We start from the raw sequence: 21933 nt of genomic DNA, 5'->3' as shown, positions 1-21933 counted from the left end.
TTTGTAAAAAAAAATAAAAAAAATAAAAAAAAATTATCTAGTCGCATGCATTTTCTTAATTAAGAAAAATCTTAAATGGTAAAGAATACTTCTCAGTGATTATTTATTAGATGTTGTGGTGCACAATAACGGGATGCTCACTTTTCTCGTATTAATGATAAATTCAAGAAATTCAATTCATGATAAGATCCAAGTAATTCAATTTATGGTAGAATTTACTATGAATACAAGGGGAGTAAGCACTCTATGTAACATATTCCGAAAGCACCCGATAAATTTCCATGCTCAACTACCCATATGCTGTAAGAGTCCCACTTACATTTGTCTCCAATAGGAGACTTGGCTGTTCCAAAGCGGGAGTTTCCAGTCTTCCACCCATCACTCCTGAATTCTGATCAAATAAACCTCCAAATGGGGTAAAGAAATAGACAAATAAATAGAATAAACAACAAATTAAGTAATCGTTACACATTTCTGTGCATCACTGACTGTGTTCCTCTGCTCAATCTCCATGTGCGTACTCAAATCTCTCAACTGATTTCCCGCGAAAAAGAGAAAGGAAGTATATAGCATTACCCTATTATTACGCGTCAAAAGTCTATGTAATCAAATTCTAACAAAAAAACTTTTTACTTAGGCTATGATCGGATTGGGCTGATTTCCAACGCGTCTGCGTCTACGTTTTTTCCTTTTTTTTCTTTTTTTTCACGCGTTTTTTAGACTTGTGGCTATCGTTCTTGCACTGTTCAATGAACAGTAGCCGCAAAGTTTGACTTTTTTTAACTTTTTTCAGTCAATCAATGCACATCGTATACTGTTTACGGACCCACAAATTTCATTTTTCAATAACTTTTTCATTAAAAATAGGTCCCACGGTACTTCACACATTTAAAAATTATTTTGCTACAGGTTCTCAGTGGCATTATTTATCTCAGCAATTAGGCCCTCATAATCTCTGTGGGTCTTCATTTAATTTTATCTCATCAAACTTTGATGGCTTCCTCCACCAACAATATTCTGAAGCTTCTTTTGCTTCTCCCTGCACTCAGCTTATCAAGAACATGGGCTCTCGACTCTTCTCAGTCTTCTTCTTCTTGTCATTCTTCTTCTTCTTCCTCTTCCTCTTCTTCTTCTTCCTCTTCCTCTTCTTCTACTTCTCCTTCTTCTTCTTCTTCTTCCTCTTCTTGTTCCTCTTCCACAAATTCTCCGGACTATTCCGAATATTTTGCCTACATAGAATCTATCTGCAAAACCACACCATACCCAGAAGTCTGCCTTGACGCATTGGAACACAACATCCACGAAATATCAACGGCTACCAGTCCAAACAACACCGCCTACTACTTCCATTACACCCTCAAAACCGCAACAAATGAGTCTAGAAAGCTTTCCACTTTGTTATCCAAGGCCGGAATCTTAAATAATATCATCGAAAAACAAAGAGGAACCATCCAGGACTGTACGGAACTCCACCAAATCACATTGTCTTCTTTACAAAGATCTGTGTCCCAAACCAATGATGCACCCATTAATAAACGCAAACTAGCCGATGCAAGAGCTTACCTTAGCGCAGCACTCACCAACAAGATCACATGCTTGGAATCCCTCGATTCAGCTTCAGGTCCTTTGAAGCCAGCCCTGCTGAATTTCATACATGACACTTACAAGCATGTAAGTAATTCTCTTTCAATTCTGTCTAGCCAATTCCCCCAAAATATTAGCCAACACAGCCAAAATAATAGGCGCCTAGTGGACGTGGGTGTTCCAACATGGATTTCAAAGAAATTAGAGAGTCGGACTCGGATGTTGGAGAGTGAGAGCAAGGTACTGCTGACTGTGGCTGCTGGTGGAACTGGAAACTTCACCACCATCACTGATGCAATCAACTTTGCTCCAAACAATAGCATTGTTAAAACAGAGATCTATGTGAAACAAGGAGTTTATGAGGAAAATGTGGTAATCCCAAGTTACAAGCTAAACATTTTTCTGCGTGGAGACGGAACTGATGCCACTATCATTACTGGTAATAGAAGCGTGGTAGATGGTTGGACCACTTTCAACTCTGCAACCCTTGGTATGGTTAGCTAATTTCTTCAATTGCATTGCAGGCATGCCTTTTTGTTTTACTTTTATATATCTAATAATTTGTGTCCTTCCCTAATTAATTAACCTTTTTTTTTTCTTTTAAACCTTAGGCATGTTTGTTGGAACACCAAAAAATGCCAATTAAGCTACAATACTCTAAATTTTAAGTTTGAGCGCTAAATAAACTTTAATTTGTTGGGATATAGTTAAGTATTTAATTGATGTTAGAAATATTAGAAATGTTATTGCATGAATATTACAAATTAAAACGTCACATATAACCAAAAAAAAAAAAAAAAGTGAAAATATTATAAATTTTACTACATAATTGATATAGTGACGAATTTTATTTTTGAATTTTAAAAACGTAATAAATGAATGCCTTGAATTGCTTTTTTTTTTTTTTTTTTTTTAAAAAAGTTTTAACCTATAATGTTCACTTCTGATAATAGTTTTTTATCATTAGACCAAGACATCAATCAGTTTTTGGTGTAAGTGGTGATTGAACCTCAAATCTTTTATTTAACAATCAGAGACTTTAATAGTTGATCTAACTGGAATCCACTAAATTGCTTTTTTCTTTTCCTTCTTTTTTTGGGTGATTGATGACATCAATTTATAAAAGTTATATAGCAGAATTTGTGGCACCCCTAGCATATCTAAAAAAACAATTCAGACACTTCTTTATTTGTTGTTAATGTGACACCATTCATATATCAAGTCAAATTAGTTTATATGTTTTTGTGATAAAATTAAAACTAAGTTAAGAATTTTTCTAAGTTCCCTTTTTCTTTTACTTGTAACTAATTAGTAATATATAAAAAAAATTGAACTGCAGCGGTGTCTGGAGAAGGCTTTTTGGCTCGAGACATACGTATTGAGAACAAAGTTGGAGAAGAGAAACATCAAGCTGTTGCTTTGAGAGTAAATGAGGACTTTGTTGCATTGTACAAATGCTCCATCATTGGTTATGAGGATACACTGTATGTCCATTCATTTCGACAATTCTACCGAGAATGTGAAATAAAGGGCACTATAGATTTCATATTTGGGAACGCAGCGGTTGTATTTCAATCATGTGACATTGTTTCAAGAATGCCAATATCTGGTCAATTCACGGTCATCACAGCACAGTCTCGTAATAGCCCAGATGAGTCAACTGGAATCTCTTTCCAGAATTGTAAAATTTTAGCTGAAAAGGATTTGAGCTCTAGTGTAAAAAGCTACTTAGGAAGGCCATGGAGGATGTACTCTCGGACAGTCTACCTACTATCCTACATTGACAACTTTATTGACCCAGTAGGATGGACGCAGTGGTCCAATGATGATAATCAAGGATTAGACACGCTGTATTATGGGGAGTATGCTAATACAGGACCTGGCTCATCAATAGATGACAGAGTGACTTGGTCAGGGCATCACATAATGAATTTGATTGATACATTAAATTTCACCGTGTACCAGTTCATTTCTGGTGTTGACTGGTTGGAAAATAGTCCCATTCCTTGCGAATTTTGGGTAAATTAAATGGATTTGTCTTCCTTTTTTATGGCAAAAATAACCTCAAATGTAGCTAATTAGACCTAGTAATAAATCTTATATAATGGTATTTTATTTGTCATGAGTCTTTTAACTTAGTGACATCTTCTATTCAAATCCCCTCTCTATTTTATTTTTATTTTTTTTAAAGAAAGAATGTAATTGATGCAAGGATAGCATTATATACCGCTTCCTAATGATTTGAAGTTCGAAGTTTGAACTCCTATTCTTTGATGCTATATATGTTACGAAGTCTATACATTAGGAATTTAATGTGATTCCCAACTTGTTTTCATCACTTGTTACTTTCATAATGGTATGTAGTGGCTGGGGGAATATACACATTGATACAAGAAACCGACCATATGGTTTGTGGAGGTCTTATCTAAACTTTTATCGGAGAAAACGTTTAAAACTATTCGTCTATAGACTATAGTACACTACAACAAATCTGACTTTTTTCAAGGGTCAAAACCCTTAAAAAAAGTATTAAAAAACCTTGAAAAAAATTATTTTAAGAGTTCAATTGACCCTTGATAACCTTCGAAACATATACCGTCGAAAAGGAAATTTTAACGGCCTTCGTGGCCCTTAAAACAAGTGCTCTAATCTTATTTTGAGGGTCAAGAGACCCTTAAATAACCTTTTGCCAAGGTTTAAAAAATTTATATTTACTACCCATGATAAATAAGGTTATTTAAGGGATCTCTTGACCCTCAAAATAAGATTTTATTTTATTAAAAAAAAAAAAAAAAACACAATCATGCACTATATATATACACACACAAAAATTCACAATTGTTGAGATGAAATGCTATGATATTGATGTATAGCAAAAGTGGTATATTGCTACAATTACACTTTCTTTGATCTCTAATCTCAAACCTACAAATTAGCAAATTAGGGGCCGCATACAAACTGCCGATATGTCAATTATTGTTTAAGAGAAAAGATATCAACAACCACACTTTGTAAAAAGACCAAATTTGTCCAAGAGTTAAAAGTTTTGATACATTTTATTCTTCATCATCATCTCCGAAGCAAGAAGTTATCAACTAGTACAATTGAACATTTCAGCCATTATGGGTGTCCTCAGTTTCTGGAAAAGAGAGAATGATACCAAAAGTTTGTTAATTTCCCAGGAAATATATCTACACACCTTTCCACAATATCAAATTTAAGATACCCACAATTTCAAAAAGAATGAAAAAGGCACAACACAATTCATAATACAAGGTTCTTTGCACAATCTGACATGGTATCCATTTCAATAGGGGCAAGAGTTTTAAATTGTAAAAACAAGGTTCTTTGCACAATCTGACATGGTAGTAGGTGAACAGAACAAAACCACATAAAAATATACTATCTATGTTAATATAATTAGAAGATTTCATACCAATGCATCTTGTGTTGGTTCATTTTCTGCTTGTCCATTAGCTTGCACATGGGTGATGTCAAATAATTCAATTCTACTAGGGCTATGATTTGTCTTCTCTTTCTACCATTTGAGAAAACAAATAGAAAGCATATAGTAATTAAGTATTGAAGATGAATAATGCAATAACTCAGCAAAACGAAGTCAAATAACAACAAATAGAAAGCATTCACAGAACTAAGAAACAAATACAAAGTCAAGAAACATGGTTCTAAAAAATTTTGGTACTGTCCAAGGGCTATACAACTAACCCCCCCAAAACAAATAAACCCCCCCAAGTTTCATCCCCTTACCACTAACCTCCACTATCAGTAATCTCCCTCTCAATTTCCACAACCCAAAGCTGGGACCCATGAACCTAACATTCCCATAATCCCATGGCAACACTCAATCACAAACCCAGCAAACCTATAACCAAAAGCTCCAAAACCCAGTCTACGTCATTTAAGCCAAGACCTCCAGATTTCCTTTTCATTCCATATGAACTTAGACTTCATTTTTTTCCCTCTTTTTCTTCCCACTCACCAAAAATATCCCCCACAGCACATAACCAGCTCTGCCATACCCAACCAACCTCACCCTCAGTCAACCGACTGCAACAATCACACACACCACACATTAAACACAAAAACTGCACACACATACAGTGCAAATGATGAAACTTGTGGTCATAGACATGATAACTGAAAAATACAAGAAGCTTACTAAATTTCTCTGACATACAGGCCTCTGATGTAACTAATATTCAATATAGCAATTCGGAGCAGATTCCTCGTCTGTTTCAAATTTCAATTAGCATAACACAACCATTAAGTTTCTCGATCTTAAATCTCTAAGATCTAGCAAAAAATTAAATGAGAAATAATTTCCATTTGGTTGAACCAAATTTTACATGGAGTACTCAAAACAGAGTATGAAGTAATGAAAAACAATTCTATGGATTTTCTAAAAGAAAATTGAATCTGATAACATAAACAAGGAAAATATGCTCAGATGTAAATTTCTGCTAAAGAAATTCAAATGCGCTTGTCCGTAATTGAAGTTGAAAGACAGAAAAATTGGAATTCTGATGATGATTACCAGAAGAAGCGAGTCATGCTCAGTGATTTCAGCTTCCTTCACTTTTTGTGCTACAACCTGAGGAAAACGATTACGTTACAGTGAGATTCTAAAGTGAATGATCAATTAGAAATCGATGATGAGCTCAATTTTCTGAGAAATGTGAAACGAAAATCATGGGGAAATCGATGAAAAAGTGTGGGTAAACCAAAAAAACAAAAAAATCAAAGACGAAATTAGGGTTTGTGATTCGTACCTAATCGGAGCTGAGAAACACAACGCCAAGAGAGATGAAGAGTCACAAAACCGAGATCGTACCTAATCGGAGCTGTGCGATTACATACCTAATCGATAATCATCGAGCTCTATGAGATCTCCATGATCGTTGAGCTCTATGAGATTTCCATGCACTCTGAGATTTCTATGCTTTCTCAGTTTCAAGCTTTCAGCAAAAGAGTTTCAGCGAAAGAGTGATAAGAGTTCTATGTGTTTGTTGGTTACGTTCTGGGCTATATTTTTAAATTTTGTTGGGCCTTTTTCAAGGGATAAAAATTTTGTTATAGGCTTTTTTCAAGGGCTGAAAATTTTGTAATATTTTACCAAGGTTTGTGGACTGAAAAAACTAGCGCGTTTTTTTTTTTCACATTTATTTCAATGGTGTTTCAACTTATTTTGAGTGACCAAATAATCTTTGAAATAAAGTTGAGTAATATAGCCTGCTGCATTTCTATTTATAGATTGTATCAACAGATTTTAGTAAACTCTCAATAAAAGAGGGCTGAAATAACGAAAGTTTGTTGTAGTGGTATCTGCCCAATTAATTACTTACTCTTGATATTATTACGTATGATACAATTCCAAATGCATAAATCAGTTTAGGATACAGTTGTGACCAGCAGATTAGGGCAGGTCTTTTTGTCTTCTTTTTTAAATACCCAAGCGGAAAGGCTTAAAACTGCTAGTTCGCGCTCTCTCTTTTAACGCTTCTTCACTCTTGACTTTTACAACCAAAGCTATACAACAGTCAATTTCTGCATGTGTGGATGTACTAGATGTGAAAGCATTGGTGATTGGGCTCTTGCAAATCAATTTCTAATAAGATACGTGCAAAGTCTTAAATGTGTTGGTTATGTCTAGTGTTAAATGAGTGGATTTAGAGTGAGAATAATTGGGTTAAGTACATAAAATTTATTTACCTATTTATTATCTATTTAACGAATTACTTCTAATCCAAACTCAACCCAACCCAATTTTTAAGGGTAAAATCTAATCCACTCAATTATCTAATAATCAAAATTATCGAAATGCCCCTAAAACTTAAAAATGACTAAAATACTCCTAAAATCCTTTAAAATTACCAAAATACCCATAAACCATTTTAAAAAAAAAAAAAAAACCAAATATGCTAAAAAAACTAAAAATTACCAAAATACCCCCAAAACCTAAAAATTGACCAAAATACCCCTAAAGTTAAAAATTGAACGAAATACCCCCAAAAACTAAAAAATGACCAAAATACTCTTGAAATCTAAAAATTATCAAAATATCTTCTAAACCTTAAAATGACCAAAATGCCCTAAAAACCTAAAAAAAATAACCAAAATACCCTTGAAACCTAAGAATTAACCAAAACACCACTTAAATCTGAAAATAACCAAAATATCCCTAAAATCTAAAAATTAACCAGAATACCACATAAACTGAAAACAAAAACCCTCATTTTCTACCATTTTTTTTTTGAAACCAAACACTCAATTTTTACCTTAAAAACATTGTTGTATTTCAAGAGCACCCAATAATTTTTCATGCCCGGTTACCTATGTATGCTGCAAGAGTTCCACTCACATTTGTCTCGCATTTTGTCTCTGATAGGAGACTTGACTGCTCCAAAGCTGAAGTTTCCGGTCTTCCACCCATCCCTCCTGAATTCTGATCAAATAAACCTCCAAATGGGGAAAAGAAGTAGACAAATAAATTAATAAAACAACAAAGTGATCGTTAACATTTTCCAGGTTCCAAGTATTCAATCTCTCCACTGATTTCCCGTAAAATTTAAAAAACATAGAGTACATAGCATTGTCATATTACTACCCGGTGCTGTCAAAGTTTATATAATGTAATTCGATCGGTCTTCACTTCAGTTTGTCTCAACAAACTTTATGGCTTCCTTCACCTCCAATATTCTGATACTTTTTTTTCTCCTCTCTGCACTCAGCTTGTCAAGAACATGGGCTCTCAACTCTTCTTCTTCTTCTTCTTCTTCCACAACTTCTCAGGAATTTTCTTACATAAAATCTATCTGCAAAACCACACCATATTCAGATATCTGCCTTTACACATTGGAACTCGCTATCAAAGATATACGAAATGATAGCAGTCCAAACAACACCGCCTACTACATCGTTTTCACCCTCAAAACCGCAATAAACGCCTCTGAAAAGCTTTCCATTGTGCTATCTGAGGCCAAAGACCCCAAAAATGTCATAGAAAAACAAAGAGGAACCATCCAGGACTGCACGGAACTCAACCAAATCACCTTGTCCTCTTTACAAAGATCAGTGTCTCGAATCAATGATGCACAAGTAGCCGACGCAAGAGTTTACCTTAGCGCAGCACTCACCAACAAGATCACATGCTTGGAATCCCTCGATTCAGCTTCAGGTCCTATGAAGCCAGCCCTGCTGAAATCCATAAATGAAACTTACAAGCATGTAAGTAATTCTCTTTCAATTCTGTCTAGCCAAAACGGCCAAAATAGTAGCCAAGACGGCCTAAATAATAGGCACCTCATGGACGTGGATGTTCCAACGTAGATTTCAAAGTGTTGGAACATTTTAATATTAAATAATTAAAATGAGTAAATGTTATAATATAAATGTAAAGATGTGGGAGTGAAGATGAAGAGTTGTGAAAATGTTTAATCCCACATTGAAAAGGAAAGAGACTATTTTATTCTTTTTAATTGTAGTGATTAATGGATTAACACGAATTGTCTCAGATATTTTATTCAATTTCTCTTTGTGTGTTATTTCCATTATTATTGTGTTTGCACCAATACAAAGAAATTAGATAGTCGGACTCGGATATTGGAAGGAATATATATCCATACCATGGTGCTGACTGTGGCTGCTGATGGAACCGGAAACTTCACCACCATCACTGATGCTATCAACTTTGCTCCAAACAATAGCAATGATATTCAAACACATATCTACGTGAAACAAGGGCTTTATGAGGAAAATGTGGTAATCCCAAGTTACAAGCGAAACATTTTTATGCATGGATACGGAACTGATTTCACTATCATTACTGGTAATAGAAGCAAGGTCGATGGCTGGACCACTTTCAGCTCTGCAACTCTTGGTATGTTTAGCTAATTGATTCAATTCCATTGCATGCACGCCTTTTGTTTTACTTTTATATATATCTAATAATTTGTGTCCTTTGAAGGCACAATACATAAATCAGAATATATATATATATATAGTCATGAAATAGTACCCTCTTATTAATTAAATTTTTTATTATTATTAATAATTCAATAGTTTTAAAGCGGAGATACTTGAACCTCCAGCATCTATGTTGGAAAAGTAAGAATTGCCAATTAAGCTACAATATATGTACTAAATTTAAGTTTAAGCACTAAATATGATTAAATATTTGGGGGATATACTTAAGTAATTAACTAATGTTAGTTATATTATAAATTTCACTGCATGAATATTACAAAGTATGGTGTTACCTATAACAAACAATACAAACATTTTTAAGAATATTGTAAATTTTACTACATAACTTATGCAAATTGATGTAGTAATGAATGTTATTAATAGATTTTAAAAACATAATAAATGAATTTCTCTTTTTTTGTGATTGATGACACATCAATTTGCAAAGGTTATGTAGCAAAATTTGTGACATCCCTAACAACTCTCTAAAAATAATTCAAACATTTATTTATATGAAGTAGCATCACTCATATTTTACATTAGTTTATAAGCTTTAGTTTATGATGAAATTAGTACTAAGCTTAGAAATTTTCTAAGTTCTTTTTCTTATACTTGTAGTTAACTATTAATATTTAATGATCAATTGAACTTCAGCGGTGTCTAGCAAAAACTTTTGGGCACAAGACATAAAAATCGAGAACAAGGCTGGAGCAGAGAAACAAGAAGCAGTTTCCTTGAGAGTAAATGCAGACTTTGTTGCATTTTATAGGTGCTCCATCATTGGTTACGAGAATACATTGCATGTCCATTCCTTTCATTAATTCTACCGAGATTGTGACATACTGGGCACCATAGATTTCATATTTGGGAACGCAGCGGTTGTATTTCAATTGTGTGACATTGTTACAAGAATGCCAATGGCTGGCCAATTCACAGTTATCACAACACAATATCGTGATATCTCAGATGAGAACACTAGAATCTCCATTCAAAATTGTTCAATTGTTGCTACAAATGATTTTTACTCTAAATCTGTTATTGTGAAAAGCTACCTAGGAAGGTCAGGGGGGGCATACTCTCAGACAGTCTACCTAGAATCATACATTGGTGACTTTATTGACCCAGCTGGATGGATGCAATTATCCATTGATGGTGATGATGATGATCAAAGATTAGACACTGTATTCCGGGGAGTATGATAATGATAGACCTGGCTCATCAACGAATTATAGAGTTACTTGGCCCGGGTATCATGTAATGGATATTATTGATGCACTTAATTTCACAGTTGTAGAGTTCTTTACTAGTGCTGATAATCGGTTGGGTTTCACTCCATTTCCTAGCTATTATTCAGTTATAACTTGATCTAGTTAGTATAAAAAGGTTTAATAAAAGTGATTTGTCTTTTTTTCTCTATTTTGTGTGGATCGAATGGTCAAAACAATTTCACTTCTTAACAAGAATCTAATTAGATCTTGTAATGGGTACCATATAGCGGTACTTTATCTATTCTCATTTTATTGCATAAAAAAAATGGTATTTTTTTATTTTATCTTTTACTGGAAATAACCATTTGATGTAAGCATTGCATTATATATTGCTTCCGTATGATTTGAAGTTTTAAACTCCTACTGTCTGATGCATTGTAACGGAGCCTAACATTAAGAACTTGATGTGATTCCCATTTCCCAACTTCTTTTCATCACTTGTTCTTTCCATGATGGTACGTAGTGAGTGGCATGCCAATTAGTGTAGGAAACAGTTGTCTTTTTGTCTTGTTTTAAAATATTCAAGTGGAAGACTCAAAACTGCTTTGTCCCTTTTCTCGACTCTTGACTTTTACAACCGAAGGCAGTCAACAGTGCCTGCATGCCTGGACGCACTAGATTTACCGCGTCACGCTAATCTCGTGATGTCCAAAGAGTAATTTTACGGTTACAAAAATTACTATAATATTTTCTACAATTATCTTATGTGACAAATTATAACTGATTTTTGTATTAATTTTACATTAATCTACTATTTTTCCCTCTATTTAAAATTGTGACAAAGTCAAGTGATGGCACTAGGTATTTTGGGCATAGAAAACAATCACCTAGCATTTTTTAAAATTTAATATCCATTCACCATTTTTTTTATTTATGAAAATGTCTATTTACCATTGAAAACATTGGTAGTTGGTATCTTGCATATAATAATAATAATAATAATAATAATTCATAAGAATCTTAAGATATGTGTGGAGTCTAATATGTGTTGGTTATGTCAGAGCAATTTTCAATATTTCCAAATACACGTTAAATCCTCTTATATAAATAGTTATCTTGGGGTACAAGTTTCATTTGAGAAGTCGTAGGCTATATATGTTACACGAAGATGAAGTTTTGAAGCCCAAAAGGTTTGGAACATCTGGATTGATAGAAACTTCCAAGAGAAATGGCTATCCAAATGTCCAAATGAACATGCATTTTATTGTATAGAACATGAAAATGAAGATATTTTGCTTGCTTGTATGTATATGGATGGTTTAATTTTGACAGGCAATAATCTAAATTTGTCTGAAAAATTTGAGTAAGCAATGACTCATGAGTTAAAAATGGCAAATATTGGTCTCATGGCCAAGAATATTGGCATGAGGTGAAGCAAATGGAGGATGGGATATTCATACTCACCGAAACTAGGTACCACATTGTGTCAATACACTAGGTAACCTGAAGCATTCCTCCATACTCTTACTTTGCTAGGAATGGTGACTTTGACATATAATCTTCCCCAATAATTAAAGAGTCTCTCATGTATCAAGAAAGGGTCCATTGAAAATGGTGTCCTGAAATTGTGAACTACACTGACTGGAGCATCTTGATTGAACCCAAATTGTTTCCTGCACCGGTAGCATGTCCAATTACATATACAGGTTTCTGAGAAACAGAGGAGGTAGCGGAAAAAGATTGCCTCAAGAAATCCGTATGGCGTACTTAAACAGATAAGGCTTCACAAATTGTTTAGGTACATCACTAAACACAAACTTGCTCAACCAATAGCAACAGTGAATAGAGTATGAGTGCAAGTTTGTGTTTAGTGAAGTACTATGAATACATCCTAATGAATGCATCATTATTTGCAACAATCTGTGAAGTACTATATGATTAGTGATTCACATAATGTCAGAAGATACGGTTCCTAAAAAATCAGATGATTCTGACTTAAACATTGATTTCATTAAAATAAATATTCAAATTTAAAATAAAAAAATAAAAAAAACCCTTCGACAAAGTTTTGGAAATTGAATGTCTTTATGATATGATTCGGTCCAAGACCAAGATAGTCATTCTTGCTGAAATGCAAATTTATAACAATGTCAGAGATGCAAGTAATTAAGCTGACAATTTGAAATTCAACACCTTAAAAGAGGGAGATCAATGCCAGGTAATGCAGATCAAGCAAAACAAAATAATGGCAAATGCTAATTACGCCAATACCATCTTCTTCACTCTACCTTCCATTTAAAATCTCACGTGTAGGGTCACACCTATTAAAAGAGAGTTTGGGCTCACATATGAGAGAGAGTGCTAAAAGTATATGGTTAAATGATTAAATTTATCACATCAGCTTTTAGAACAATCGGTAATTTAGCAATAATCCCAAGTTAGGCATTTCAGAGATTTTTGGTTTTAAAAAACTCGTCTAAATTTGTACATGCCCTATTTGAAATTTACAACATCTCAAGAAATTCTAAATTTGCGCATTCTGATTTAATTATGACAAATATCAAAGTAAATGTACAAAGTTACCTCAAAGATGTCTTCCCCTAGACCAACATCAGAATTAGAAACAGACCTTTAAGATGTTCTTCTCCCTTTCCTTGTTTGGCTCCATCAAGTCAAGGCCTGCTCAAACAAAGTTTTCACCCACTAATTAAGCTCAATGATGAACTTCAGAGGTGATGGCCAAACAAGAGGCCTTGCAGATTAAGGGGTCATTTGGTATGTGATTTTAAGCAATACTTTTCAGTTTTTAAACAACATTACATATATTTTCACACACTTTTTCACCCACATGTATTTTCAAAAAATACAAATAACGTTACTAGAACAACGTTACCCAAACGGACCCTAAGGGTTTGAGTGTTTAACTTGTACATTCTCCATACTTGTGCTTCAAAGCATCTATATATGTTATTCTCCAGCATATACATGTCAATGTAGTTGTCGATTCTTCAATTCGAAATCAAGTTGAGGGAAAATGTAACGAGTTCAAATTTTCCAAAACAAGCCCAACATGGAAATATACTCTAAAAATGAAGAATCATGGGGCATACCAAGTTCTCCCAAGGAAATTGAATGGCTCTATTGGGACAAAAGTAACATTAGCTTGTGTAAATTCACCAGAATAAGCTACTAAAAATTGGATATATTTATCAATTTAAGGATTTTTCGTAAACGTCATCTTTTCAAATTTAGAAGAAGATTACACTATATCCAAAAGCCTAATTTGCTCATGATTTTATCATTCAACTGAAACTGGGAATATATGCATGTTATTCAGCTTTCAGCAAATATGATTGTAAATCTATTTTACATGTTGGTTTTAAATTAGGCGAAAACACCATTTTAATCCTTACATTTTGGAATTACGGTCAATTTAGTCCCTACATTTTAATAGCAGTCAATTTAGTTCCTGTTATTTTCAACTTGTAGTCAATTTAGTCTCTATCGTTAATTCACTGGCGAAAAATGCTTACGTAACAAACGGTCTGCCTTGTTAGTGCACATGTGGCTAACATAATAAAACAAAATCAATTAATTAAATACTATAAAAGCCACATCAGCATTTTAATAATAAAAGAAATCTATGTCAGTCAAAAAAATTCTGAAAATATTATTTAAATGAAAAAAAATAAAGAAAATGAATTTTTAAAAGAATCCTCACTTTCTTTTATTTTCTTTAGAATTCTTGCACTTTCTTATTTTCCAAACACAATATACCTAGCAACACCACAATATGAAATCAAGTCCGAATACTGAGTGTTTAGCCAAAAAAAAAACCCAATACCCATATTGTGATATTTCAGTATTTGCAGATTACCAGCACACGGAAAGCTTGTTTCCGCTGCCACCAATTAAGCACTCTTGTGAGAACAAGAATCAAATGTCAAAATTTGTATTCATCAAAAATATTGGAAATTCGTTGATACTCACTTTGCTAGAAAACTGAAAGTCACCCAAAAAAGATGCAACAGTAGTCGCAGGGGGCGCAGTTAGGATAAACCATGGACAACTGATGCAGAAGAGAAGCATTTATGTCTCTTTCCTTATCATATTCCATTGAACTTCAAATTGTTTGTTTCCTTCAACAGGAAGAATCCTCACTTTCATATTGTGGGATTTTTTTTGGCTATACACTTGGTACTGGGATTTGATTTCATATTGTGGTGTTGCTGGGTATATTGTGTTTGGAAAATAAGAAAGTGCAAGAATTATAAGGAAAATAAAAGAAAGTGAGGATTCCTTTAAAAATTCTTTTTTTTTTCTTTTAATTAATCTTTTTAGAATTTTTTTGTCTGACATGGATTTCTTTTATTATTAAAATGCTGATGTGGCTTTTATAATATTTAATTAATTGATTTTATTTTATTATGTTAGTCACATGTGCGCCGACAAGGCAGACCATTTGTCAAGTAAACATTTTCCGTTAATGAGTTAACGGTAGGGACTAAATTGACTACAAGTTGAAAATAACAAAGACCAAATTGACCGTAGCTCCAAAATGTATGGACTAAAATGGTGTTTTCGCCTTTAAATTAAGAAGAAACTTGTATCATACTTAGATGCATGTCTTTGAAGCCGATCTGCTATTTTTTTTTCCGTGAATCAAACCAAACACATGCACACAAAAAAAATGGGGTAGGAAAGGAGTAAAAAAGCCAGTGAAGTTGTTGAGTTTGATGTTAGCCTGTACGCATCCCGCAAAGAGCTGGGAAGAACAGAGAAGTGGGATAGATGAAAAATGTTATTTAATGTTATTTGGTTACAAGTTTTTTGCTATACGTGTAGATTTGCTGGGATAATTTTTGTTGAGTTAGCAAATGCCAACTCATAATGTGTACATTGTGCGCTAATCACTATCCGTGTCAGTTATATATAGTTTAATACCATTCACACGTATATAAAGGAACAAAGCTTCATTAGTTTTGTAACAAGAAGTTTAATGAAGAAGAAAAAGATGATGATGAGGATGAAACTGTTTAGTTAAATAGTTTGGCTCTTGGGAAATAAGGGTAATTAGGTGAATATAAAGGTGGTGAAGTGGAGAGGATGTCGCGGGAAAAGCAGTTGGAAAGGACATATATGGCTCCAAAGACACTTAACTACCTCTTAAATATAGAATACCTTAAAACTCTCCTGACCATATTTAGTTTTGTCACCTTTTAATTGAAATTTTCAATATCAAATAGGGAAAGGAAGAGGAAAGGCTTTCAAAAGAATAAACTTTTGGGATATCATTTTCATCTCTCTATTTCTCTCTCTCCCTCGGCACAAAATCTAAGGCAGAGGTCTCTCTCTGCCTTAGTGTGCATTTTTAACAATGGCATTTCAGGATTTTTTTTTTTTTTTTTTTTTTTGAGAAGCGGCATTTCAGGATTTTGATCACATATCTGAACGCCGAAAAGCTGAGAAGCAACATAAGCTGAAGAAGAAGATTATCATTGGGGCAATTTTTTTCCTTGTCGTTGCTCTTCTAGTTGCTGCCGCAGCATTTGCGGTGGTTACTCATAAATCTTGGTTTGGTATTGGTGGCTCCAAACCATCTGATCAACCTCAACAATCAAAAAAGCAGGTTTTGTTAAGAACCAGAAAAACTTATAAAAAGACAAGGAAATTTGGGAGAAATCTCTATTATTTGATTGAAGAGCAAACTTAGCTATATTATAGCCTTACAGAGCAACACTTGAAAACAAGAAAAATAACATCCCACGTTTAACAAATACTAATAATGTGGTAAGTCTAATTCAATTAAACAACTAATCCTTAACAATAGGTATTTATTGACAGAGTGGTAACAACCCACTAAAGCAACCTAACGTCTAGAATAACAAAACTTAACAATTCCTCCCTTAAACTGAATGCTACGAGCACTTAGTTTATATCCATCTCAGAACAAACTCCCAATAGCCCTTGCAAGTTAAAGAAAACATCCAGCTTGAGGGCTTAGTCATCACATCAACCAACTGTTCGTGTCCCACAATGCACCAGCTCCACTATACTAGCCTTTGTGAGCTCTTGAAGAAAATGGAAACGTACATCTATGTGTTTACTACGACCATGCATTACTGGGTTTTTTGAGAACTTGATTGCAGAACTACTATCACAACGAATAATAGTTGACTTGCCTTGATTTTGACCCAACTTTCCCAACACCCTTTTCAACCATACTACTTGGCATGCACTCGAAGTTGTAGCAATAAACTCTGCCTCTGTGGTAGATAGAATTACTATTGGTTGTTTTCTTGATGACCAGGATACTACTCCTGAACTCAATAAAAACACATAACCTGAAGTACTTTTTCTGTCCTCCAAATCTCCAACATAATCACTATCAGTGTACGCAACAAGTTCATCCTCTCCTCCCTTCTTATAGAAAATTCCAAACCCAATTGTTCCTTTCAAATATCTCAGCACCCTTTTTGCTGCCTGTAAATGAAGCTCAGTAGGATTCTCCATATATCTACTAATAAGACTCACCACACAAACATAATGTCAAGTCGAGTAGCTGTTAGATACATGAGACTACCCACAATCTGTTTATAGTAAGTCTTGTCCACCTTAACTCCACCTTCATCCTTCACGAGCTTAAAGGCAGGAACAATAGGATTATGAATAGAATTACTTTTGTCCATTCCAAACCATTGCAGCACCTCCAAAGCATACTTCTTTTGACTAATAAAAACACCATCAAATCTTTGCAAGACTTCAAGACCAAGGAAATACCTCATCTTACCAAGATCTGTCATGTCAAACTCATGCTTCATGGAATTTTTGAACTCTATAAACATCAGTTCATCATTTCCAGTAAAAATGAGATCATCAACGTAGAGACTTACAATTAATACTTCGCCTTATTTGCTTGTCTTGATGAACAGAGTATGCTCGTAGTCACACTTCTCAAAGCCTTCTTTCATAAAATAGGCCTCTATACAGCTGTACCAAGCACGTGGTTCTTGCTTAAGCCCATCAAGTGCATTCTTTAACTTGTAAACCTTCTCTTCATTTCCCTTTTGCACATAACCCAAAGGCTGCTCCATAAAAACCACTTCATTCAACTCACCATGTAAAAATGCAGACTTCATGTCCAACTGGTAGATAGTCCATCCTTTTTGAGTTGCAAGTGCTGCCACCAATTGAATTGTCTCCATGCGTGCCACAGGTAAAAATACTTCAAAATGGTCTAACCCATGTTGCTGAGTATACCCCTTTGCTACAAGCCTAGCCTTGTATTTGTCCACTTCTCCATTTTCATTAAACTTGGTCTTATAAATCCATTTCACTCCAACCTTCTTTGCTCCCCTATGTAACTTTGTCAATTCCCATGTACCATTGTTTTTTATTTCTTCCATTTCTAAATCCATGGCTCTCCTCCGTTTCTCACTCTTAACAACATCTTCAAAGTGAATAGGATTAGTAGTTGCAAACATGGCCAAATAAACTTCATTATCTTCTTCAAAAATGCCTTCTCCTGTTTCATAGTCTCTCATCCAGATTAGTGGTCTCCTATTCCTCCCTTCATTCAAGCTAGGAGAGCTTTCTTCAGTCAAGGAATTTGAGGAAAAATTCTCTTCGGCTGTGTCTACATTAGCTTCAGGATCAGATTCAAATTCACTCCCTTCTTCATTAGGATAAAATCTATTTCCCTCTTCATTGTCATCAAACATAGTTGCTTCCTCCTCAAGATCACCCCATTCCAAGTCACACACAATGGATTCTTCATATTTCTTATCCCAATCCCGATTCTTGTCTTCTTCAAATACAACATCCCTACTTGTTATGATTCTTTGTGAAACTGGATCATAGAGCTTGTAAGCCTTGGACTCCTCACTAACTCCTAACAGAACACAACTCAAGCTCTTATCATCCAGCTTAGTTCTTTTACTGTCAAGCACAAGAACATGGGAGATACATCCAAAAACTCTAAAATTCTCAACTGAAGGCTTAACTCTGCTCCAAGCTTCTTCTAGAGTCTTGTTTTTCACTACCACTGTTGGACTTCAATTCAAGACATGCACAGTCCAATTGACTGCTTCAGGCCAGAAACGTTTTGGAAGTTGCTTTTCAGAAATCATACTACAAACCATATTCATAATAGCTCTATTCTTTCATTCTATAACACCATTCTATTCACGAGTGTAGGTAGTTGTCAATTGTCTTCGTATGCCATTTACATCACAAAAATTGATGAACTCTTGTGATGTAAACTCTCCTCCTCGATCAATACATAACACTCCAATGAAGGAATTTTTCTCCTTCTCAACGTGTATCTTAAAACTCTTAAAACAGCTAAGGCTTCTGATTTCTCCATCAAAAAATAAACCCATATTTTTCTACTAAAATCATTAGTGAAAGTAATCAAATACCTCTTCTTGCCATTTGAGATGGGCTTGATTGGTCCACAAATATTAGTATGCATTAATTGAAGAATTTGTGAAGCTTTCCAAGTGCTTTTCCTTGGAAATGAGAACCTTTGTTGCTTCCCTACAAACAAGCCTTACATAGCCTTGAGGGAGACTTAAACTATGGTAAACCATTCACCGTCTTTTTTTGCTGAAGAGTCTTTACGCCCTTAAAGCTCAAGTGTCCATATCTACAATGCCAAAGTTGCACCATATCTTTCATGATTGTGTTGAAACAAGTAGATGCTATAGGCTGAGATATAGCATGCAGTATGAACATTTGATTCTAAGCCATCTTCATCTCCATTATTAAGCCTTTCTCAGGATGAAACACTTTACACTTTTTACCTTGAAACAAAATGTTAAACCCCTTTTCTTGCAATTGCCCAATACTTAGTAAATTGTTCTTCAGCTCCGACACATAAAATACTCATGTGATAATCGGTGCTCTACCATTAACTTGTAGCCATACATTGCCCTTTCCCATTACAACCATACTTACCATTACAACCATAATTGAGTTGTTGCCCAGCTTCATAGAATCTCTAAAACTTCCATCAAAATCCAAGAAGTATTCCTTCTTTCCACACATATGATTGCTACATCCCGAGTTAAGGAACCACATATCTTCTCCATTGGCCTTATTCATATCAACATAAGACATTAGTAACATCTCTTCTTGAGTCTGAGCATAGTTGGCTTCCTTCTCCTTGCTTGGACATTCCCATTGAAAATGCCCAAGCTTATGACAGTAATAGCACTCCACTATGGCCTTGTCGAAGCTTTTTCTGCCTTGTCCCCTTCCTCTTCCTCTAAAACTTCCACGGCCTTGACCCCATCCTCTAGATTGATCTCCATGAGTAATCTTTAAAGCGTGTTCTTCTTCCTCATGAGAACTCATGCATTGTTCATGCACAAGCAGGCTGCTTTGTAACTCATCAATGGTTAAGGTGTCTATATCCTTAGACTCCTCAATGGAACACCAATATAATCAAACTTTGGAGTCATGGATCTCAAAATCTTTTCAACTGTAGCAACATCTCCCTTGTCTTCACCATTTGCTTTCATCTTGTTGGCTATGGTAAGGGTCTAAGCAAAATACTCGTTCACAAATTCTCCTGCCTTTATGTGAAGAATTTCAAACTCCTTCCAGAGAGCTTGCAAGTGAGCACGCTTTAATCATGTTGTACCTTGATCCTTCTGCTTCAAAGAATCCCATATGTTCTTTGTTGTATCCTTGTTGAGGATTGTCTCCAGGACCAAACGATTTATTGCTTGAAATAGATAGTTCTTTGCTTTCAAATCATTCAACTTCTGATCTTTAATGTTCTTACTTTGAGCGCCTGTGAGACCTTCTACTACTGCAGGAATCCCATTCTCCACCAAGCCCCAGTACTCCTTAGAACGCAAGAAGTTTTCCATGAGCATCCCAATGATCATAATGCCCATCAAATTTGGGAATTGCTAGCTGCAAAAAAGAATTTTCTGTCATCGTACTTCAATCACTACACACGCAGAAGATTGCTACTTCCAATTTTAACCAGGCCCCATGATGGGGCTCTAATACCAAATTTTAAGAACTAGAAAAACTTATGAAAAGATAAGGAAATTTGGAAGAAATCTCTATTATTTGATTGAAGAGCAAACTTGGCTATATTATAGCCTTACAGAACAACACTTGAAAACAAGAAAAATAATAGCCCATGTTTAACAAATCCTAATAATGTGTTAAGACTAATTCAATTAAACAACTAACCCTTAACAATAGGGATTTATTGACAGAGTGGTAACAACCCACTAAAGCAACCTAATGTCTAGAATAACAAAACTTAACAAGTTTTGCGTACTGTTAAGATCATAAAGATGATGTGTAACTCCACAGATTACATGGACAAGAGTGAAAATACCCTTAACAAGGCAGTGAAAGCCAATCCTGATTTGTCTCAACCGAAAGACCTTCTTAAGAGTGCTATCTCGATCGTGGGGGATGAGGTTATCAAGGCCATGAAAACATCCACAAGATTCAAATTTAACCCAAAAGAGAAAGCAGCGTTTGAAGATTGTAGGACATTAATGCAAAATGCCAAGGAAGAATTAGATTATTCAATTTCCAAAATCAGCAAAAATGACTTGGGAAAGTTGATCTCTAGCACCCTTAATTTGAACAATTGGCTAAGTGCAGTTATGTCTTACCAACAAACATGCATTGATGGTTTTCCTGAAGGAAAATTGAAGAGTGACATGGAAAAGACTCTTAAGGCTTTCAAGGATCTCATCAACAATTCCCTTGCCATTATCTCAGAGGTGGCTTCATTCCTATCCACGTTTAAAACACTAGGATTTAGCCAGCACCTTCTGGTGAAAATGAATCTAATTTCTTGGAAAAAGACGAACTTCCTGTTAGGCTTTGTGGATCCTAGTTATGTTTGATCCAGTTGACGACCCGACCCGATCCGAAATAATGTTGCATGGTTTTTAATAGGTGATTTTCTAAGGCTTAGTCCATGAAGCGAAGGCTTGGGCTGACAAGCAAGCCGTAGGATGTAGAAAACATTGTTTGGGTGATTAGGGTTACTGATGTAGTTTTTTGAGAGAGAAAAAAATTGTACTGCCACACTTGTATTTTTCCCTGATAATAGTGAAATCCTTGCAACTCTGTGGACATAAACAAATTGCCAAACCACGTAAATATTATCTTGTGC

The 21933-nt window shown here is 34.8% G+C and overlaps 1 protein-coding gene, 2 long non-coding RNA genes and 1 pseudogene across 3 annotated transcripts; 2 read left to right on the top strand and 2 right to left on the bottom strand.

The window, feature by feature from the left end:
* The first annotated feature begins 993 nt into the window (after window positions 1–993).
* LOC126706146 (probable pectinesterase/pectinesterase inhibitor 12) lies at window positions 994–3640 on the top strand. The gene is made up of 3 exons (XM_050405447.1): window positions 994–1126; window positions 1244–2074; window positions 2924–3640. Exons 1-3 carry the CDS (start codon window positions 994–996, stop codon window positions 3610–3612), a joined length of 1653 nt encoding a protein of 550 aa, XP_050261404.1. The 3' UTR covers window positions 3613–3640.
* Window positions 3641–4415: 775 nt separating this feature from the next.
* LOC126705970 (uncharacterized) lies at window positions 4416–5301 on the bottom strand. The gene is made up of 2 exons (XR_007648484.1): window positions 5021–5301; window positions 4416–4723 (listed from the first exon to the last, which is right to left on the bottom strand). It is a non-coding gene; the product is annotated as an uncharacterized LOC126705970 (long non-coding RNA).
* A 38-nt stretch (window positions 5302–5339) lies between these two features.
* LOC126705922 (uncharacterized) lies at window positions 5340–6582 on the bottom strand. The gene is made up of 3 exons (XR_007648459.1): window positions 6375–6582; window positions 6140–6196; window positions 5340–5835 (listed from the first exon to the last, which is right to left on the bottom strand). It is a non-coding gene; the product is annotated as an uncharacterized LOC126705922 (long non-coding RNA).
* Window positions 6583–8277: 1695 nt separating this feature from the next.
* LOC126707147 (probable pectinesterase/pectinesterase inhibitor 12) lies at window positions 8278–10932 on the top strand (annotated as a pseudogene).
* Window positions 10933–21933: the final 11001 nt, after the last annotated feature.

This window comes from Quercus robur, chromosome 11, assembly GCF_932294415.1.
Source record: "Quercus robur chromosome 11, dhQueRobu3.1, whole genome shotgun sequence".
In the NCBI taxonomy this organism is placed as follows: domain Eukaryota; kingdom Viridiplantae; phylum Streptophyta; class Magnoliopsida; order Fagales; family Fagaceae; genus Quercus; species Quercus robur.
This window is presented reverse-complemented; position numbering and strand designations above follow the sequence as displayed.